This window comes from Xyrauchen texanus, chromosome 12, assembly GCF_025860055.1.
Source record: "Xyrauchen texanus isolate HMW12.3.18 chromosome 12, RBS_HiC_50CHRs, whole genome shotgun sequence".
Lineage (NCBI taxonomy): Eukaryota > Metazoa > Chordata > Actinopteri > Cypriniformes > Catostomidae > Xyrauchen > Xyrauchen texanus.
The window spans coordinates 29,005,662-29,028,818 of NC_068287.1; the positions used below are offsets into that span (position 1 = coordinate 29,005,662).

General features: G+C 44.3%; 1 protein-coding gene across 1 annotated transcript in view; it reads left to right on the forward strand.

Moving 5' to 3' along the window:
• syt3 (synaptotagmin III) overlaps positions 1-23,157 on the forward strand; it is a 74,747-nt gene that overhangs the window by 38,664 nt on the left and 12,926 nt on the right. The window contains exons 9-11 of the mRNA XM_052139561.1: positions 9,900-10,020; positions 11,145-11,316; positions 21,319-21,448. Coding sequence (XP_051995521.1) covers positions 9,900-10,020; positions 11,145-11,316; positions 21,319-21,448 — 423 coding nt within the window. The remainder of the gene's footprint in view (positions 1-9,899; positions 10,021-11,144; positions 11,317-21,318; positions 21,449-23,157) is intronic.

The window sequence follows — 23,157 nt, forward strand, 5'->3', positions numbered from 1 at the left end:
AATTTAAGCATATTGCATGTTTTGTTCGAATGGTTGTTTCAGTCATATGCAAAAGTGGTGTAACATTTTAGTGAATTCACCCCAAGATCTTTTTTCCACCTTTCTTGTTCAAGAACATTAGAACATTATGGTAATGGTGGCATCTTTGATGGTACTTAAAGGAATATTCTGGGTTCAGTACAAGTTAAGCTCAATCAACAGCATTTGTGGCATAATGTTGATTACCACTAAAAATATATTTGATTCCTTTTCTTATAAAAAGCTCAAATCTGGGGTACAGTGAGGCACTTACAATTTTTGGGGCCTAATTTTGTTAATTCTCATGTATTATTTGAGCTGTGATGTTGTTAAATCATAAATTTGTACAGTCATTTTAGGATTTTGGGGTTTGTTGACATTACATCGTCATGGCAACAAAGTTAACGTCTAGGTTACGAATGTAACCTCCGTTCTCTGGGAATGAGACGTTGTGTCGAAGAAGCGACACTAGGGGTCTCTCTTGAGCGCCGAATATACCTCTGATCTATGAAAAAAGGCCAATGGGAATTAGGCAGACAGTATTTGCATACCCTGACATACGGGTATAAAAGCGGAGAAATACACTGAGTTCATTCAGTAGTTTTCTGAGGAGCCAGACATCTCAGCGACGTGGCCGGGAGGACAGAATGTCTCCTTCCCTCCATCAGGGAATGGAGGTTACATCCGTAACCTAGACATTCCCCGTCTGTCGGTCACTTCGACATTGTGTTGAAGAGCGACACTAGGGTTCCAATTTAAATCACGCCATGCGCTGAGCCGTGCACGTGTACTGCTGACACAAGAGCGGGCAGGTATTTCACATGCAAAGGCGACCAGTTGTGTCAGACTGCATGTACCCTTCCCCAATGCCCCATAAAAAGTCATCGGAATCCTTTTGGTTACCCTAAGCAGGGGAACAAGGTGACACTTGCCAACCTGGGAACTGGCCGAGCCTAGCTGGGCCTCTTTTCTCTCTGTTTCTCGCATAGGGCCAAATGGCTGGGGCCCTTACACGCATCATGGGAAGGTGGTCTTACCCAGTTTCCTATTCTTTCAGGGGGAAAAGACCCTGCGGAAACCACACCTGCCCAGGGACGGGGAGGTAAATATAGCGAATACATCACATGGGCCATTCAGTTCACATGTGGAAAAATGCAGCGGTGGTAGATCCAGCCTCAATGAGGGGGGAGTTGCTACAGCACGGCGACCGGAGGGCAGCTGGAACTGCCTAAGGGAGACGCGGGTCCACTCGGGGACCGTACCTCGGAAAATACACACAGGAGGAGTCCACTCAAGAGTCCCGACCTGTGGAGCACCTATTCCAGTACAGGGTAGATTTGAGTACCCACAGTGGATTGGATCAGCAAATTCCTCCGCCGAATTGTGGATCTGTAGAGCTAGGGAGGAGTCATCCAGGGATCCGAATATACAGAATTCCCAGGGAAAGAAAGCACACAGTTTTACCTCGACCGAGAAAGGGCGCTAGGTGCAAGCGATCCACCCGGCCTGTCCGTCAGCGTGTTACCGAGTTCTACCAGCTTGGACCTGAGAAAACACGGGACAGTACTGACTCAACCCTGGGATTATAAAATCTTGCAAAGGTATTAGGTGTTGCCCAACCCACTGCTCTACATATGTCTGCCAGGGAGGTGCCCCTGGCCAGTGCCCACGAGGACGCAACACTCCTTGTTGAGTGTGCGGGGGTGTGATAGGCCAATGAAATGGCATCCACCACCCAGTGGGAGAGCCTCTGTTTGGAGACAGCGTTCCCTTTCCGCTGTCCACCAAAGCAGAAAAAGAGCTGCTCAGAACGTCTAAAGCTCTGCGTGTGGTCCAACTAGGTACGCAAAGCACATACTGGACACAGCAACGAAGGGGCTGGGTCTGCCTCCTCCCGGGACAGCGCTTGCAGGTTCACTACCTGGTCTCTGAATGGCATGGTAGGAACCTTGGGCACATAGCCCTGTCACGGTCTTAGGATCACAAGTGTGTCTGCCGAACCGAACTCCAGGCAAGTGTCGCTAAAAGAGAACGCTTGCAGATCCCCGAGGCAAGCGCGCTCAGCAGGGCAGTCTTTAGAGAGAGGGCCCTGAGTCCAACTGATTCTAGTGGCTCGAAGGGGGGTCTCTGAAGGCCCGTGAGGACCACTGAGAGATCCCAGGGGGGGAACAGGCTTGGCCTGGAAGGATTTAACCTCCGGGTACCTCTTAGGAACCTGATGATTAAGTCGTGCTTACTCAAAGACTTGCCATCTACTGTGTCGTAGTGGGCCGTGATAGCAGCAACATACACCTTCAAGGTGAAAGGGGACAGCCTCCCCTCCAACCTCTCCTGCAGGAATAAGAGCACTGATCTAACTGTGCACCTCTGTGTGTCTTCAGAACACCAATTTGCGAACAAGCACCACTTCAGGGCGTAAAGTTGCCTGGTAGAGGGGGCTCTGGCTTGGCTGATCATGTCTACGACAGTAGGTGGTAGACCAGCTAGATCTTCCGTGTCCCGTCCAGGGGTCAGACGTGGAGGTTCCAGAGGTCTGGGTGTGGATGCCAGAGCATGCCCCGTCCGTGAGAAAAAAGGTATTTCCTCAGGGGAATTCACCAGGGAGGGGCTGTAGCGAGGGGAGGTCTCTCGGGATGCAAACAGGTCTACATGGGGCTTGCCGAATCGTTCTCAAATCAGTTGAACCGACTGGGGTGAAGCCTCCACCCTCCACCGGGCCAGTGTTGTCGTGAAAGCACGTCCGCTACCACATTGAGGTCGCCGGGGATGTGAGTCGCTGCTGGCTCCAAAGGAGGAGACAACGGTGAGTCGCGACATGTGGTGGGAGCGTACACCGCCTTGCAGATTTATGTGCGCTACTGCGGTGGTGCTGTCTGACCTGACTAGAACATGTTTGTCATGAACTAAAGGGAGAAACTTCCGCAGGGCAAAGAAAACAGTCAGCAATTCTAGGCAACTGGTGTGCCAGTGCAGCGGGGCCCCTTTCCAACGGCCCGTGGCTGTGTGCCCGTTGCACACGGCACCCCAACCCGATATGGAGGCGTCAGTCATGACCAGGACGTGTTGGGACACCTGCTGCAAGGGCACTCCTGCCCACAAAAAGCAGAGGTCTGTCCAGGGTTTGAATGTTTGGCGGCAGGCTGGAGTGATCGTTACCCGGTGCGTGCCATGGTGCCATGCTCGTCTCAGGACTCGAGTCTGAAGCCAGTGGTGAAGCGGTCTCATATGCATCAACCCCAGCGGCGCGACCGGTGTAGAGGATGTCATATGCACCAGGAGACTCTGGAAAAGTTTTAAAAGGGACCGTTGTGCCTGGCCTGATGGTGGCGAGGTAGTCCAGCACTGACTGCGCATTCTCGTTGGTGAGACGTGCTAACATTGAGACTGAGTGTAACTCCATGCCGAGAAAACAGATACTCTGAACCGGGGCGAGTTTGCTCTTTTCTCGGTTGACCTGAAGCTCCAAACGGCTGAGGTGCCTGAGCACCTGGTCTCTGTGAGTGCATAGTAACTCTCGGGAGTGGGCCAGAATGAGCCAGTCATCAAGGTAACTGAGTATGCGGATGCCGGCTTCTCGGAGCGGGGCAAGGACAAAGTCCTCCCCTTTGAGACATCTCGAAGGGGAGGACTTTGTACTGATATTCCTGGCCGTGGAATGCAAACCGTAGGAAGGGTCGGTGTCGAGGCAGAATTGAGACGTGAAAGTAAGCATACAATCTAGATGCCGGATGCAAGTTAAGATGTGTGGAGTTTGTGCAAGGTCCGGTTGAAAACTCGCAAAGTCCAAGATCGGTCATAAGCCGTCACCTTTCTTGGTTACGATGAAGTAAATGCTGTAGAAACCCTTCTTCATCTCGGTTGGAGGGACAGGCTCTATCGCGTCTTTGAGTAAAAGAGTAGCGATTTCCGTGCACAGGGATTTGGCATGTTCGCCATGTACTGCGGAAAAGCAGGGGCGGGAGCCTGGAAAACTGAATTGCTTAACCGAGTCGAATGGTCCAGGCCACCCTTGGTCGATCGTCTCAGGAGCGCCTGGGAGCCTTGCGGGTCCTCGAGGGGGTCCATGAGACGGGGGGCGTCGACTTCCTGCGGGGTGCTCGACGCGTAGGCTAAGAGCTGGACCTGGGTTGAGACTGAGCAGGGTGTTTCATCGCCGCAGGAGGAAGCCCTTGGAGAGCAGACGGGGCATGGCCCATGGTGACAGGCTTGCGGTGGGGCAGGATATGTGAAATGGCCTCCGTCTGTTTCTTCACCACGGAGAACTGCTGGGAAAAGTCCTCGACGGTGTCACCGAAGTGCTCGAACTGGGAGACGGGCGTTGAGGAAGCGCACTTTGTCGGTCTCGCGCATCTTGACAAAGTTCAGTCACAGATGACATTCCAGGACCACGAGTGTGACCATCGCCTGCCTGAGTGACAGCACTGTGACCTTCGTGGCTCTGAGGGCGAGGTCGGTGAGGGACCAGTCATCCAACCACGATGGCTGTGGGGAGAACGGAGGGTTCCAGTCCAGCCCCATGCTGGCGGCGGCCCGGGCAAGCATATCGGACCTCTGCCACAGCCTGGGTGTGCTGGCCCGAAGGCGGCAGCCCAGGGGAGTCCTCAGCGTCAGACGCCACGCTCTCCGATGCAGTGGCGAGCTCATCCACCTCGAGCTCTAGAGGATAGGCAGGCTGGCTGTAAGGCGAGCCACTGTAAGGCAAGCCGCTGTTGCCTCGAGTCAACGACGGGGGGCGGGTGGTCCGATGGGGCGTACATGGCGGAGCTGCACCCACTGCCGTCCCCCCATCGCCAGCCGCATCGTCCTCAATCCCGTGGGAAGAAGAAGCAATGCAGGGGGCGGCTGGAGTGGCGTGCTTTCTGTTTGCAAGTGCCTCACTGTAACCCAGATTTGTGCTTTTCTAAAGAAAAAGAGGGACAAGTCAAAATACATTTTTGTGGTAATATATAGTATGCCACAGATTCTTTCGATTGAGCTTAACTTGTATTAAACCCAGAATATATCTTTGAACATCTCATTTAAGTATGCTGGTGAAGTTTAATGTTCATGATACAGTTGTTGACTCACAATTGAAAATCATGCATGATTACATGCTTAGCTGATGATTATGTGTCAGTGGGGATGTTTGTAATGGAGGTGTGAGGAGATGCAGTGATGCATGTACCTGTCCTTCCAGAGACAATTACAAAAAATTAGTGAAGGTCAGCTTTGCAAAGAAGCTTTTTATAGAGTTCTTCAGAAAATATCACAGCATCTTAAATGAGCTGTTTTTAGAAACTGTTTTTAGAAACATTTTTATCATCACCAGCATTTTATCATAGAATATTATTGTTTTGAATGGTGTTTATACCTTTCAGAGTGACACTTGAGCAGGGATAATAAATCAAATACAACACAAGCTTTAGTATGCTTAAACAGGAAGATTACATTTTCTGCAAGAAGCACAGCTAGGTCAGATGAAGGAAAGAAGATACATTTTGCAGCATTTACTCCTAAGTATGACAAGGCAAATATAAACTTTGCTCAGTGGTGCATGCTGGATTTGAGTATATTTGTGTCACATGTCTTAAATGGCTTGAATGGATATTTATTAAATGTTAACACTCATGATTCAGCCAATCAGCTGCTCAGGTGGCATAAACTTAATTTCCCACTCAGCTGGTAAGAAAATGAATTGAGGTATAATTCATTTTCGGTGTCCTGATGTGTGTAACAGAAAAGGCTGTGAAGCATTTAAATCATGTGTGGACTCAAGCCCAGCACTAGCAACTCCTACAGTTCTTTGAGATGTACCTCAGACACTTGATGCTTTTGATGAAATATTGAGGCTTTTTTGTTTACCTCTGCTGGCCTTGTTCCTTTTTCATTATAGCTTATGATTAATTCTGTCTGGCAGATCAAGAACCGAAGAGAAAGATAAAAGTCTCGACAAAGAGTTTAGGGCGGAAAACAGACCAAGCATCTCTTTCAGATAGGGAAATCTGTCTGTTTTTCTTTAAAGACATGCAAGTGATCAAAGATGACAAATGACGTTTTTTTTTTTCAAAATTAAACATCCAGAAGAATTTATTTGCAAGATCTATGGTGTGCTATCGATTACTACAGACAAAAATGTTTACTCCGTTTGTGAAAACATACTAAAATTGCATATAGTGAAATGCACCTACATTGTAGTCTAAGGAACAAGGCATTCTGGGTTTGAAAGCAGACATCTGCATTTCTTATATTTGTTAAAGTGCTTACTGTTCAGTATAATAATTATTCTGTACAAAAATGTGCTTATTTGAGCTGGAAATGTTTTATAAATAGTCCTTTTATAAAAATAGATTGTGTGTTAACAACATAATTCCCAATTGTCCCTAATCTGTACACTATGTAAACAGTCACTTGCGTGAATGTTAAAGGGATAGTTCAACCCCAAAAATGAAAATTCTCATCATTTACTCACCCTCATGCCATCCCAGATGAGTATGGCTTTCTTTCTTCAGCTGAACACAAATAAAGATTTTTAGTGAATGATGACCAGAACTCCAAAAGCTCCAAAAAGGAGATAAAGGCAGCATAAAAGTAATCCATCAGGCTCCAGTGGTTTAATCAATGTCTTTTGAGGAAATCAAGTTGGTTCTGAGTGAGAACAGACCAAAATATTACTTTTTCACTTCATATCGTGTCAATGCAGTCTCTAGGCACGATCATGAGCTCAAGCTTGTTTACACTTCCTGGTGCTTGATGCATACGAAGAGCGTTAGGTGGCGCTATAGGAAGTATAATCGAGCTTAATATCATTATCGCCAAGGAGACTGCTGTCAAGATATACAGTGAAAAAGGAGTTATATTTAGGTCTGGTCTCAAATAAAAACCAACTGGATTATATCAGAAGACACTGATTAAACCACTGGATGGATTACTTTTATGCTGTATTATCTCCTTTTTTGGAGCTTTTGGAGTTCTTGCCACCTGGAATCACTTCACATTGCATGGACCTACAGCCGTGGCCAAAAGTAATGGCAGTGACATAAATGTTGTGTTTCGCAAATATTTCTGCTTCAGTTGTTGTGTTGTTGATTCACATTGTTTCTAGATTATTGTGCAAAGTGATCAGATGCATTTTAAATAATTACAAAAAGCTTCATTGGCTAAAAAAAACTATCACAAAAACCCAAATTTCACAGTTTTTTGGTCCTGGCACAAAATGACCAGCCAGCATCATTTCACTAATCATATCAGCAGCACCTGGGAAATTGTGAACGAGTACTAGTCAGGTGAAATCTATCATTCTGATTGGATTATAAGAGCAGACTGATTGCTATTAAAGGAGGGAAGAAGTGCTTCCAATCATTGTGTTCTTGTTAGCAATGGTTACCTCAAAAGAAAGACATGCAGCCATCATCAACGCTAAGAATATTGCACCTGAAAGAACCATTTACCGATCAAGAACTTCAAGGGGAGAAGTTCAACTGCAATGAAAAAGGCTTCAGGACGTCCCAGAGTGTCCAGCAAGCGCTAGGACCATCTCCTCCTCAGGAGTCAGCTACGGAATCGCGTCACCACCAGTGCAGAGCTTGCTCAATATTGGCAGCAGGTTGGTGTGAGTGCATCTGGTATCAAAATGTCCTGCAAGAGCAACTTCTCCCAATGATGAAGGAGCAATTTGGTGTTCACAAGGCAAGAGTAATAATGAAGTGGCTCGGAGATCATTACATTGAAATTTTGGATCCGTTGGCCAGGCAACTCCCTAGAACTTAATCCCATAGAGAACCTGTGGTCAATCCTCAAAAGGTGAGTGGACAAGCAGAAGCCCACAAATTGTGATCAACTCAGAGCACTAATAAGGCAAGAATGGATCACCATCATTCAGGATTTGGCCCAGAAGCTGCTATCCAGCATGCCAGAGCGAATTGCAGAGGTTATGAAGAACAAGGGTTAACACTGTAAATATTGACTCTTTGCATAAATTGAGTGTTTTTCCTATAAAAGCCTTTAAAACTTATGAAACGCTTATCATTGTTTTCCAGTATACCATAGAAACATGTGAAAAAATAATCTACAAATACGGAAGCTAGATAGTGAATTAATGTCACTGCCAATACTTTTGGCCACAGCTTTACAGAACAGAAATATTCTTCTAAAAATGTTCGTTTGTGTTCAATAGAAAATATAAACTCATACACATCTGGGATGGCATGAGGGTGAGTCAATGATGAGAGAATTTTCATTTTTTGGGTGAACTAACCCTTTAAGAGGGTTTTCCAGCCATAGTCATGACAGGAGTTGAACATTTTAATATAACTTTGATTAAACTGCTAATCTTGTCTGTCAATGTTGTCTCATATTAACACATTTATGGCTCTGTTTTTGTGAGTGTGCAAAGCATTGCACTACGTCTTATCCAGTTTTCGTGAGAGCGCAAATTATAAGTGCAGTTTTCGTGCCAGTGCAAAGTGCGAGTGGGTGTGGGTGGGAGTGTTTGCGCTACTGTGGGTGTGGATGTCCGAACTGAGGGTGTATTTTATGTTAATTATGTTTTTTGCTAAAACCACTTTGTTATTTTGATTATATTTTCATTTCGTTTGAAGTGTAATTTGAGATGTAAAATTTTTTGGTTTCATTTTTTCTTGTTTCAATAAATTAATGTAATGTAGAAGTGAAGTGCGTGCTGATACAATCACTGTTAATACTAGTCATGATTTGTGTGTCAGTAGATGAACATTATTAATAATACTTACTGTACATTCTCTGTAATCCACATCCAGCCTACATCCACAACCTGAACCAAATTTTAAATGCGTATAAAAGGAACGTGTCCCATTTATAAAGGACGCACAACACAATGTAAATCCATATTTTATGCATACAGTCCATTTACACTACCAATTTTTTATGAATGTACTGTCTTTGTTTATATCGCTGGTGCTTGACAGGGGATAGACCATATAATAGGACTGAGATGGTGCCGGAGAAGAACCTCCATTGACCCAATTAGCGCCTTGCAAGGCGATTTCGCCAAATCAACTTGCGTCTAGACTTGGCGCACACTTGCACGAAAATACCAGCACTTCATGGTCATGCCCATTGACTTGGGCTTATGAGTTAAGGCACTGCTCTGCGCTTAACGCTTGCATGCTTAAAATAGGGCCCATAATGTTGCATTACAAGTAGTCTCTTGTGGCAGTACTGTGTTTGAAAGCTGACTTGTGTTGCTTTTTCTGTGTTGAAATACTTTTGCTTATCCCAGCTTATTATGCAACTGTAAGTAAGCCATTTGTTGATTAAAAACTGTGTCTCTGTGGCATTATAAAAGTTTGTTTTGAACGACTTGTCCATACTGACACAATAACAAGTTGTGTGCAGGACTATCTGTTTGTTTGATCAGCAGCAGACAATGGGGCATATTCAGAGAGATGTTTGAAAACAAACGTTTATTTATGCAATTCCGTGCGATGGCGCTAGTGCCACAGAAATTACAAACTTCAGCTTTAATGCTTATCTGTTGCAATGTTTTTGCCAATAGTCTTACTTTATTACTGTAAACACAATTCTTGATTGTCTATGCAAATTGAAGGACGAGTTGAAAATAATTTTTCTGTGGTAATGCAACCGTATGTTGCAGTCTATACAGCCTCATTTGAATTGAACATGGAACATTCCTTTTAAAAATATTTGATTTAGTCTTGATGACCACAGTCATTCCTTCAGTTTATCATTGTGTCTGGAGAACAGGACAAATTAATTATTTAAACATCACAAGAAAAAGTTAAATCGCTGAAAGGTTTCCATGAATTTCATGAGAAGCTTTTATTTTCCCATTTCTCTCAGTAATTGTCTTACTCTTACTCCAAAGTGAGCTCTGATGTGACCTTTGGACCTTTGGATTTATGCAGGAGAAAGCTGACCTGGGGGAGCTGAACTTCTCACTGTGTTACCTGCCAACAGCTGGTCGATTGACTGTCACCATTATCAAGGCCACCAATCTGAAAGCCATGGACCTCACAGGCTTCTCAGGTGCCCAGGCGTGCCCGCCATCCCTAGCTGAAAAATTCCCTCATAATTAACAGCAATGCCTCATTAGTGCCTCAGACATTGTAAACAGTCAGATGGGATGAAACCGCTGCTCATTAATAACTTCAATATCAGGGGGCTTGGGTAGCTCAGCGAGTATTGATGCTAACTACCACTCCTGGAATCACGAGTTTGAATCCAGGGCGTGCTGAGTGACTCCAGCCAGGTCTCCTAAGCATCCAAATTGGCCTGGTTGCTAGGGAGGGTAGAGTCACATGGGGTAACCTTGTGGTTCTTGCTCTCAATGGGGCGCATGGTGAGTTGTGCATGGATGCTGCGGAAAATAACGTGGGCCTCCACACGTGCTACTTCTCCAAGGTAACGCTCAACAGGCCACGTGATAAGATGCGCGGATTGACGGTCCCAGTCATGGAGGCAACTGAGATTCGTCCTCCATCACCCGGATTGAGGAGAGTCACTACACCACCACGAGCACTTGGAGCGCATTGGGAATTGGGCATTCCAAATTGGGGAGAAAAGGGGAGAAAAATAAATAAAAAACTTAAATATCACATGTCCAGAATGTGAATATTGTAATAACGTTAAAGATCATAAAAACATTTCTGAACATTTTGAATATCAAATAGCACCTCCAAAAAGCTGAATGTCAAAACAAAAACACTTTATAAAGGTATCAGCATCACAGTCATGAGGACAAGCGACATCTTTAATTGGTGTTGACTAATTTAATTATCACAGAAAGGCTTGAAGTAATGTAATAAAGATTCCTCTCATAGGAAATTATTATGCTGTACTATCACGGTGCATTATAAAAAAGGAACATTTGGTCCATGCTTCATTATACCTATACTAATGTATCATTATTGTCGACACAGTAATAATTATTAATTCTGTTATTAGCCTTATTTATCAAAGCGTTATGTTGTCAAAGCATTGTTGTTTCAAACCCATAAGACTTTTTTCCTCTGTGGAACACAAAAGAAAATGCTCGGCAGAATGTTTGCCTCTTTCACCATTCACTTTCATTGTAACTTTACAGCTGTTGCTGTTTCTTTGACAGGTTTTCACTCTCTTTCTTTATCTCCATTTCTATCTCTCACACTCAGACCCGTATGTAAAGGCATCTTTGGTTTGTGAAGGTCGAAGGCTGAAAAAGAGGAAGACCTCCATAAAGAAGAATACTCTCAATCCGACATATAATGAGGCTCTGGTCTTTGATATCCCCAACGAGAACATTGAGAATGTGTCACTTATCATCGCTGTCATGGACTATGACTGGTAAGATCATGACTGCTCTCTTCCTGTTTTGATGGAGTCTGGTATACATGCCACAATGCATCATGCTCTGTGCCATGATGCGAGGCTTGACAGGAAGGGTCCACTTCTGTCTGAAAGAGCCCATGAAATCCCTTGAAGAACACAGATTTCTGTCCTTTGTTGACGTATTTCCTTTAAAAACAGAAAGTTGAGGCTGGACATATAAAAGGGATTGTGAAATAGCCAATACGCTTTTATTGCATCACAGCCTTGAACCATGATTTGCAAGTCTATTGGGTTAGGGGTGCGAGGAGCGAGTTGGGGCATAGACCTGGAGGGCTGAATTGAAGAAAGAGAGTGTATTGGCTGTCCTGAAGGCCAGAGTCAAAGCATTGAATCTGATGCAGGCAGCTACAGGTAACAAGTGGAGTGAAATCAAGATTGGGGTTACGTAAGCCCTCTTTGGCTGATTGAAGACCAGACGCGCTGCTCCATTCTGGACCATTTGCAGTGGCTTAATCGTGCTAGCTGGAAGGCCGGCCAACAGGGCATTACAGTAGTCCAGTCTTGAGATGACCAGAGCTTGGTCAAGGATCTATGCAGCATATTCAGACAGGAAAGGTCAGATTTTCCTGATGTTGTAAAGTAAGAATCTGCAAGACTTGGTGGTTGATGTGGGCAGTGAATTTAATCTTGTCATCTACATCAAGCATAATGTACAGGATATGAAATGTCCTGCAGAATTTATGGTGGATGTGTTTTTCCAATCATTGCAAGAATTAAGCTAGCAAGTCAGTGGGAGAACTTCAAAAGACATCTGCATCAACAGACAATAATGTTGTCTGTTTTATTATCAAGATAATAAAAGTCTTCTTATCTTGAAGATCTTCATTGCTGAGAGTGATAGTTTGTCATTTAATTTGTGAATTAGTAAACCTGTTGCACATACAGTATTAGCTCTGCTAAATATAGGGCCATATGCCCCTGTGTGTCAGACTATTCCTGGTGGATGTCTGCTCTTTTGCATAAAGACAGACACCTCATGAATATACACGAAGGCCTAATACTAATGGAAGCAGTGTCTGGTGGTGAGACACTCTGTAACGCAGCCAATGTTTCTTGCCTGGTGGGCACACCTTAAATCACCTTTGTGTGTGTGTGTGTGTTTGTGTGTGGGGCACTTCTTGCAGCGTTTTAGTGCTTTAGACCTTCAGAGTCGCATTTATGGCTAGATTGTGCATTCGTTTGTTTTTACTTTTTGAGAAGGAAATATACCTAGATGTACAGTACCGATTCTACACTGAAAAAAATATTAAACCAAAAAATGTGGTTCATTTGGTACAGTAATATCTAAATTAACTGATTTGATTCACGTCAAAAATATTATTAATCGTGTCTGAATCATTATCACATAAATACATTGGCCTTACCAACAAAACTAATCCTAAGGGTCAGATCAGATATGAATAGCTCCTTAAGGTAATTTGTTTACACTTTTTAAAGTGTATACAGTATATAACTATACTATTAGGTGTAATGTGCCATCTATTCCCCTATCCTATTTTTCTGCACATATTATTGTGTGCTTTTTGTAGAACAAAATATGCCTTGCAAAAATCAAGTGCATAAAAATCTGTTTTAAGCAGTGCTTTGTTTTTTAGTTTTTTTCATTTAGCGATTCACAGCCGAGCTCTCCAATGCTTGTTTGTCGGTACGCCTCATGATTCCATTTCTCCCCATATGGCACAAGGTAATCCACCAACCTCTCCTAATGAACAGCTCTCCTATTCACCATAGATAATTTGAGTTTTCCTTAAATGAGATGAAGACATCTTTGTTCATGTAGATGGCTTGTACTAAACTCTGAAGGTTGCCTAAGGCTTACGTGATCCTGTCACCCTTGGATAAGTACAGGTCATTTATTTTATTTCAGCTGTGCCACTGTTTGACACAGATCTGCCATATACAGTGAAGTCAGATTGCCAATAGTATGATGTAGTTATATATTAGCAGTTATGGAGAGGCTTTTTGCAACACAAAAACCTTGTTTTAAGTCTTCACTAAAACTGTATTTGCTTTATTTTAGGAATTATTGTCAAATAAATAAAGGCAGGGCATAAACCCTGCTGGCACTCATGTGTTATTGCATGATAAGATTTAGCAGCATGTTCTTGGATCATTTGGAACATTTTGGAAATAGTGCTGGGGTAACATGAATCATCAGGGTTTCATCATCATTGTTTTCATCAGTCATCATGCTAGAGTGCAAGCTGTCATTAAAGCAGAATTCTGAATTTTATGTTTAGGCCTATTTTTCAACCTTTTACAAAACTTGTTATGCTGCTGATATAATTTATAATGAAAATATTTTTAATATTTGAAAATATTTGTGTGCAAAATAGAAGCATTTTCAGTAGTGGACAAGGCCATGTCCACACTAATCTGTTTAAACAAACTATACGTAGCGACACTATTAACATTTTCAGTAGTGTGACAGTGGTTTTCCTGTTACGAGCTACATTATCCATTATATTTGAGATATAGCACTAGTCAAGTCAACTCATTTTTATTTGTATTGCGCCTTTCACAACATGCATTGTTTCAAAGCAGCTTTTCAGAAGATCGTTGTTTAATTAGATAAAATATGATTGTGAATTGTGTTTAAAAATAAGTAATTAAATAATAATTGTATTTATAACATCTAGGTTATGGATGTAACCTCCGTTCCCTGATTGAGGGAACGAGATGTTGTGTCGGAGAAGCGACACTACACACACTCTCTTGAGTGCCGAATATACCTCTGATCTATGAAAAAAGGCCAATGAGAAGTTGGCAGCTAGAATTTGCATACCCCGCCCCCGGACATACAGGTATAAAGGCGAGGAAATACTATGAGTTCGTTCAGGAATTATTCTGAGGAGCCGGAAATGGTCCGGCCACTACATTGGCTCGGATCAGCGACGTGGCCGGTAGGACACAACGTCTCGTTCCCTCCATCAGGGAACGGAGGTTACATCCGTAACCTAGACGTTCCCCGTCTGTCAAACTCTCTTCGATGTTGTGTTGGAGAAGCGACACTAGGGGTCCAATTTAAATCACGCCATGCGCTGAGCCGTGTACGTGTTCTGCTGACACAGGAGCGGGAAGGTAATTTATGTGCCAAGGAAACCAGCGGTGTCAGACTGCACGTACCCTTCCCCAATGCCCCAAAAAAGTCATCGGAATCCTTCTGGTTACCCTAGACAGGGGAACAAGGCGACGCTTGCCAGCCTGGCTGGGCCTCTTTTCTCTCTATGTTTCTCGCATAGAGCAATAAACAGCCGGGGCCCTTACAAGCATCAGGGGATAGGGGGTCTTACCCAGTTTCCTATTCTTTCAGGGGGAAAAGACCCTGCGGAGACCACACGGTCTGGGTGTGATAGGCCAATGAAATGGCATCCACTACCCAGTGGGAAAGCCTCTGGGACAGCCTCTGAGACAGCATTCCCTTTCCGCTCTCCCCCAAAGCAGACAAGAGCTGCTCAGAACATCTAAAGCTCTGCGTGCGGTCCCGGTTGCGGTCACGTACGTGTCTGCCGGACCAAACTCCAGGCAAGTGTCACTGACAGAGAACGCTTGCAGGTCCCCGACCCTCTTGATGGAGGTGAGTGCGATCAGCATGGCAGACTTAAGAGAGGGGGCCCTGAGTCCAACTGATTCTAGCAGCTCGAAGGGAGGTCTCTGGAGGCCCGCGAGGATTACCGAGTGGTCCCAGGAGGGGAACAGGCTTGGCCGGGAGGGATTTAACCTCCGGGCGCCCCTTAGGAACTTGATGATTAAGTTGTGCTTACCCAAGGACTTGCCATCTACTGCGTTGTGGTGGGCAGTGATAGCAGCAACATACACCTTAAGGGTGGAAGGGGACAGACTCCCCTCCAGCCTCTCTTGCAGGAATAAGAGCACTGACCTAACTGCGCACCTCTGTGGGTCTTCGGCTCGGGAAGAACACCAATTTGCGAACAAGCGCCACTTCAGGGCGTAGAGATGCCTGGTAGAAGGGGCTCTGGCTTGGTTGATCGTGTCTACGACGGTAGGTGGTAGACCAGCTAGATCTTCCGCATCCCCTCCAGGGGCCAGACGTGGAGGTTCCAAAGGTCTGGGTGCGGATGCCAGAGCGTGCCCTGCCCCTGAGAAAGAAGGTCCTTCCTCAGGGGAATTTTCCAGGGAGGGGCTGTCGAGAGGAGTACGAGGTCTGAGAACCAGACCCGGGTGGGCCAATAGGGAGCCACTAGTGTGACTTGTTCCTCGTCCTCCCTGACCTTGCACAGCACCTGTGCAAGAAGGCTCACTGGGGGAAATGCGTATTTGCGCAGCCCCGTGGGCCAGCTGTGTGCCAGTGCATCTGCCCCGAGGGGAGCCTCTGTTCGGGCATACCAGAGCGGGCAGTGGGAGGTCTTTAAGGAGGCAAACAGATCTACCTGGGCCTCACTGAATCATTCCCAAATCAGCTGGACCGACTGGGGATGAAGCCTCCACTCTCCGCTGGGCAAACGTTGTCGTGACAGCGCGTCAGCTATCACATTGAGTTTGTCAGGGATGTGAGTGGCATGCACGACGGGCGAGTCATGCCATGTGGCGGGAGCATACGCCGCCTTGACGATTTATGTATACTACTGCGGAGGTGCTGTCTGACCTGACTAGGACATGTTTGCACCGAACTAATGGGAGGAACTTCCGCAGGGCAAAGAATACAGTCAGCAACTCTAGGCAATTTATATGCCAGCGCAGTGGAGCCCCTCTCCAACGGCCCGTTGTGCCCGTTGCACACGGTGCCCCAACTCAGTCTGAACGCTCGTTGGTGAGGCGTGCTGACATTGAGACTGAGTCTAACTCCATACCGAGGAAAGAGATGCTCTGAGCCGGGGTGAGCTTGCTCTTTTCTCGGTTGACCTGAAGCCCCAGGCGGGGGGTGGTCTCTGTGAGTGCATAGTGTGGCCTCCATCTGTTTCTTCACCGCGGAGAACTGCTGGGTGAAGTCCTCGACGGTGTCGCCAAAGAGGCCGAACTGGGGCGTTGAGAAAGCGAATCTTGTCGGTCTCACGCATCTTAACCAAGTTCAGCCACAGATGACGTTCCTGGACTATGAGCGTGGCCATCGCCTGCCCGAGTGACTGCGCTGTGACCTTCGTGGCTCTAAGGGCGAGGTCGGTCGCTGGGCGCAGTTCCTGCAGCACATTGGGATCAGGGCTACCCACGTGCAGCTCTTTGAGCGCCTTGGCCTGTTGAACTTGCAGGAGGGCCATGGCGTTCAGTGGCATGTCCGGTAGTGCTGTAGGCCTTCGCGGTCAGCGAAGATGTTGTCCTACAGACCTTGGAAGGGAGCACAGGGCGACCCCGCCTGGTGGTAAGGTTTCCGGGACACAGGTGGAGCACAACAGTCCTATCCACCGGGGGAATCGCCGTGTACCCGTGGGCCGCTCCGCCGTCGAGGGTAGCTAGAGTGGATGAGCGAGTGGCTTTGTGACGGGTGGAGAAGGGTGCTCTCCACAGTGATGTCAGCTCATCATGCACCTCCGGGAAAAACGGGACCGGGGGGGTGTAGCTGTGAGCGGCGCCCAGACCCCAGGAACCAGTCATCCAACCGCGATGGCTGTGGGGAGGACAGAGGGTTCCAGACTAAGCCCACGCTGGCGGCTGCCCGGGAAAGCATATCGGTCATCTGAGCCTCAGCCTGGGCATGCTGGGCCTAACGCTCCAGAGGATAGGCAGTCTGACTGTGAGGCGAGCCGCTGTTGCCTCGAGCACGGACGGGAGTCAACGAGCGTGCCGGGGGACGGGTGGTCCGAGGGGGGTACCCAACAGAGCTGCACCCGCTGCCATCCCCAGATCGCTTCCAGCGCCACCCGCACTGTCCTCAATCCCGTGGGAAGAAGGAGCAATGCGGGGGGCGGCTGGAGTGGCTCGCTTTCAATAGAAACGTCACGACCGCAACATTGCCATGGTCATGCCCTCGCAGTGAGAGCATGAACCATCCACAAACGCAGTCTCAGTGTGATCGCTGCCCAGACACACGAGACAACATCTGTTGCCGTCTGAAGCGGAGAGCACTCTACCGCATCCAGGAACTACACAGGGGTGGAAAGGCATCTTTAAAAAGACGCGTCCTGAAAAGGACGTTCAACGCCGCTGTGTATTGCTCTTTTAGTGAAAATATATTCTTTTAGAGGAATCACTCTTTTAAATATCTCTCTTAGAGTTTGTTTTCTGCGCTGTCGAAGCGCCCAGGGGCAAATTACACTGCCGTGCAAGAAGGAGAAATAGCCGCTGTAATGTGCCGTCAATCCAACAGCATGCAAAGCGTCAGAGGAATACTGGAACAGGTGTGACTTGAAGGAAACAGCATGCACAACCATCGGATCAGAAGAAATTTTCTGAATGAACTCGTAGTATTTCCTCGCCTTTATACCCGTATGTCCGGGGGCGGGGTATGCAAATACTAGCTGCCAACTTCTCATTGGCCTTTTTTCATAGATCAGAGGCATATTCGGCGCTCAAGAGAGACCCCTAGTGTCGCTTCGCCGACACATTTTATTGCGAATGCAGCAATGCACTCACCTAAACCGTCTCTCTCTCTCATATGTACAGCCGTGGTCAAAAGTATTGGCAGTGACATAAATTTTGTGTTTTGCAAAGTTTGCTGATTTAGTATTTGTAGATTATTTTTTCACATGTTTCTATGGTATACTGGAAAACAATGATAAGATTTTCATAAGTTTTAAAGGCTTTTAGTGGCAAAAACATTCAATATATGCAAAGAGTCAATATTTACAGTGTTAACCCTTGTTCTTCATAACCTCTGCAATTCGCTCTGGCATGGTGGATACCAGCTTCTGGGCCAATTCCTGACTGATGGTGATCCATTCTTGCCTTATTAGTGCTCTGAGTTGATCACAATTTGTGGGCTTCTGCTTGTCCACTCACATTTGAGGATTGACCACAGGTTCTTTATGGGATTAAGTTCTGGGGAGTTGCCTGGCCAACGGATCCAAAATTTCAATGTAATGATCTCCGAGCCACTTCATTATTACTCTTGCCTTGTGACATGGTGCTCCATCATGTTGGAAAATGCACGGATCATCTCCAAATTGCTCCTGGATTGTTGGTAGAAGTTGCTCTTGCAGGACATTTTGATACCATTCTTTATTCATGGCAGTGTTTTTGGTCAGAATTGTGAGAGAGCCCACTTCCTTGGATGAAAAGAAACCTCACACATGGATGCTTCACTGTTGGCATGACACAGGACTCATGGTAGCGTTCACCTTTTCTTCTCAATTTTCGATTTTCCAGATGTCCCAAACAGTCAGAAGGGGGCTTCATCAGAGAAAATATCTTTGCACCAGTCTTCTTTGTACAATCCTTGTACTTCCTGTAGAATTTCCGTCTGTCCTTGATGTTTTTCTTGGAGAGAAGGGGCTTCTTTGCTGCCCTTCTTGACACCAGGCCATAGTCCAAAAGTCTTCCCCACACTGTGCATGCAGATGCACTCACACCACCCTGCTGCCAATATTGAGCAAGATCTGCACTGGTGGTGACACGATTCCGTAGCTGACTCCTCAGGAGGAGACGGTCCTGGCGCTTGCTGGACATTCTGGGACGTCCTGAAGCCTTCTTCACTGCAGTTGAACCTCTCTCCTTGAAGTTCTTGATGATCTGGTAAATGGTTCTTTCAGGTGCAATATACTTTGCAGCAATTTCCTTGCATTTGAGGCCATTTTGATCCAAAGCAATAATGGCTGCATGTCTTTCTTTAGATGTAAACATTGCTAACAAGAACACAATGATTGGAAGCACTTCTTCCCTCCTCTTATAGCAATCAGTCTGCTCTTATAATCCATTCAGAATGATATATTTCACCTGACTAGTACTCGTTCACACGTTCCCAGGTGCTGCTGATATGATTAGTAAAATTATGTTAGCTGGTAATTTTGTGCCAGGGCCAAAAAACTGTGAAATTTGTTTTTTTGTGATAAATACAAATTTTTGGACAATGAAGCGTTTTGAAATTATTTAAAATGTATTTGATCACTCTGCACAATAATCTAGAAACAATGTGAATCAGCAACACTGAAGCAGAATACTTTGCGAAACACAAAATGTATGACACTGCCAATACTTTTGGCCACGGCTGTAGTGCTGGGAAATCCAAATCATTTAAGTGAATTGGTTCTTCTGCAGAGTTCAGTTAATATAAACAATTCACTTATATTTAGCATTGGGAACTCCAGTTTGTTTAGACTGATAGAAAAAAATGACACAATTCATTTTCCCCTTTGGAAGAAGTCAATGTCTTCTTTAATGAATCGTACTATTTAGTTAATTGCTGATGTCATCACTATATTTTTTACTTATTTATATATAAGGTGTTTCTAGTTGTATTAGTTTATATTAAAGGTTTTTCCTCATTAAAAAATGTAACTCCTAAAGACATGAATTGTAATTTTGCAATATATGTAGGAAATCATGACCACTCACAGTACAATTAAGACACCAGTCATATCAGTAACTTTATAAAAGCTGTTTTATTCTACATGGAGAGGGTCCAAACATGGGAGCTGCCATCATAGAAAAAATCATAGAATCACATGACCAGCCAAATACTACTCGCTTAATCTCAGTAACCGTCCTGCTATTTGACACTTTCCCTCATTGATTAAAGTAATCATGCCTGACTGTGAAATCAAACTTTCTACAACAGCATCTGAAACTGAAAACTATTGATTTTAAATGATGCTGCATCCAATCCACTAGGTGTCAGTACAAGTCCAAGATGACACAAAGACAAATGTTACAGAATGCACCTAAATGTTTTTTTCAATTTAATGTTGTCACCCTAATTGTTTAATATCAGGTGATATTATATAATTCTAAAATCATAACTTCTTATAGGGTTAGGGTTTTAAAGAGTACTTAACGTTATTAGTAGCTAAGCTTGGGAAACTACAATTTCAAAGTAGCTGCAACATCATCATTTCCAAAGTATGCAGTACTCGAGAAGTGGAGGTGGAGGTGGAGGAAAATAATGTTCCAGTGTGAATGAGAGATGTAAGCTTAGTAAAATCAATGCATTTTTAAATGAAAATATGTCAGTGTGAATGTGCATTACACTCCATATATAATTTTGTATGTATCTACTTATTTAAAACATAAACAAAATGGAAGTGTCAAAATGGCTAAATATCAGCCAATAAATTGGCCTGGCCAATGACTAGATGATGGTAATATTGTTCCAAGGCCATCAAGGATGTAGATCCAGGAAAATGTCCTACTTGGATTTGTCAATCTGGCATGACAGCCATCTTTTAAATCAGCGCTGTTCTCCTAAATTGTTCCTGCAATTGGTATAATCTTTCCAACGTGTTTGTTTTGCTTGTTATTTCATTTCAAGCTAGAAGCTTTTCAAACTCACTTTTCAGGGTAATTAAGTGATTATGACACCTCTCTCTCTCTCATCGCTCTCTTTTCTCATTTTCTCTATTTTATTATCTCAATAATCAGTACTTCTATCATAAACAGCTTCCCATCTGTCCTCTGTGAAAATTTCTCACTGAAATCATTGATCCTGTACCCTGTGCCCCTGCCTCATTTTGTTCATCTCTGTAATTCAATAATTGGGATGTACCTCTGTCTCTCTCCCCTTCTGTTCTCTCTGTTTGTCTGTGTAATTATGTGATCTCTCAGTCTGTATCTGTGTAATTAAAGGACTGTGTATGGAAACTCTCAGTGTGTGTGTGTGTCATAATGGTCAGGTTAGAATATGACAGAGAAGGGTCTCTCTTTATCTTTCTAATTATATTATGGCGATTGGGTCTGCATTTATATTGTGTGCTTTCTCACTCATTATGCGCGCTCCTGTCTCTCTGTTCCTGCATTCTCTATACCTCTATTCCAATTGTTGTATTGGATGAGCTGTGCTCTATGTCTCTGCTTCATGTCTTAGCCTAACTGCATTAATTCACTCTCTCCCTCCCACTCTCTGTCTCTCAGTATTGGTCATAATGAGGTGATCGGGATGTGCCGTGTTGGCAGTGATGCTGATGGGCCGGGAAGGGAGCACTGGACAGCCATGCTGGCGAATCCCCGCAAACCTATTGAACACTGGCACCAGCTGGTGGAGGTAGACAGTGTGACCACATGGAGTGTGTGTGTGTGTGTGTGTGTGTGTGTGCGCGTGCGTGTGTGCGTGTGTGTGAGAAAATCAATTAATGTGCTCTGTGTGTTATTGTGTGCAGGCAGTGAACTCTATGTACGCCAAGTCTTATTAAAATGACTTTAACCTTGATTTCAACCTTCATTTTTGCACTTGATGCATATCCGTCCTTATAGTGTACACTGTTGAAGCAGGTTTACATATCTTGGATAAGACTGAAAAAAACCAAATCTAAATAATCTCCCTGGTAGCACCTTTTTTTAAAAAAAAAAAAAAAAAAAAAAAACCTGTATAATGTACATTATGCATTAAATCTGTGTTTTTCAATCATGGTCCTAGAGGACCCCAGCACTGCACATTTTAGATATTTCACTTATATGACACACCCACTTATCAGAAGAATCAGATGTGTTAGATAAGGTAGACATCCAAAATGTGCAATACTGGAGAATTAGATGTGTTAGATAAGGTAGACATCCAAAATGTGCAATGCTGGAGTCCACCAGAGCCAAGATTGCGAAACACTGTTAAAGGTATTTTTAATTCATTATAATGCATTCATGATACCTTACAATAAACCTATTATATAAAATACCTATTCTGGTATATCTGATTATACTATATTATTGCAAAATCAACACCTTTACAGGGTTCAGGATCAGGATCCAGTCACAAAGTGGAATGGCACTGAGTCCCCCTGAAGGGGTTTATTTTGCAATAATGACTGGCTGTCTGTACATTACCTAGCTTATTAGACAGCTACTTAACAAATAAATATATGGACATGTCAATATTTAAGTGGAAATTATTTAATTATGTGAGAAGAAAGATACTGCAAAGTGACATAAAAGACATAAAAGAGTCAATACCCATTTACATTTGTTCAAAGATTTGTTATTGTGTGTTATAATGCATTATATTCTTTAACCCTTTAAGCTCGGATTGAGGAAAAAGTTATTATCAAAATATCAACAACTACAGTCTTGACCAACATAAAATAGGTATCACTTTAAAGCTTAGAAGCTGTACTTTACAATGCATGTAGTCTTTATGACCAAAACTGAAAAAGTGCTTTGAAAGTGAAGTGTTCCGTTTTGATAATTTATTAAAAATGTTGCACTATACAAATGATTGTAATCGTTAAAAACATCAAACTGTTCAAATAGCCATAAGTCATATGTTGTTGGATAGTTCTCAAAGAGCAGAATAAAAACAGCCTACATGTTACATGTAAACAGGTGTTGCTTATAAGCTGTGTTTTCGCGTATAACTTCATTAAAAATATAAACATACCGTTATTTAGAGGAGGGGATTCCCATTTAAACGAGCCCATGGACAATGTAATCGGATGCTTAGATCATTAGATAATCCACACGTAGCACAATGTGCATATAGCATTTATGTGCTATCTGGATAATCAGAAATTATGTAGCACATTGTAAATAATAAATGTATCAATTGTCACACATTATACATACATTTCTGCATATACATGGTGAAATTATTTATTTTTCACATATCCCAGCTAAGCTGGGGTCAGAGTGCAGGGTCAGCCATGATACAGCACCCCTGGAGCAGATAGGTTCAAGGGCCTTGCTCAAGGGCCCAACAGTGGTGTCTTGTTGGTGTTGGGGCTTGAACTCCTGACCTTCTGGTCAGTAACGCAGAGCCTTAAC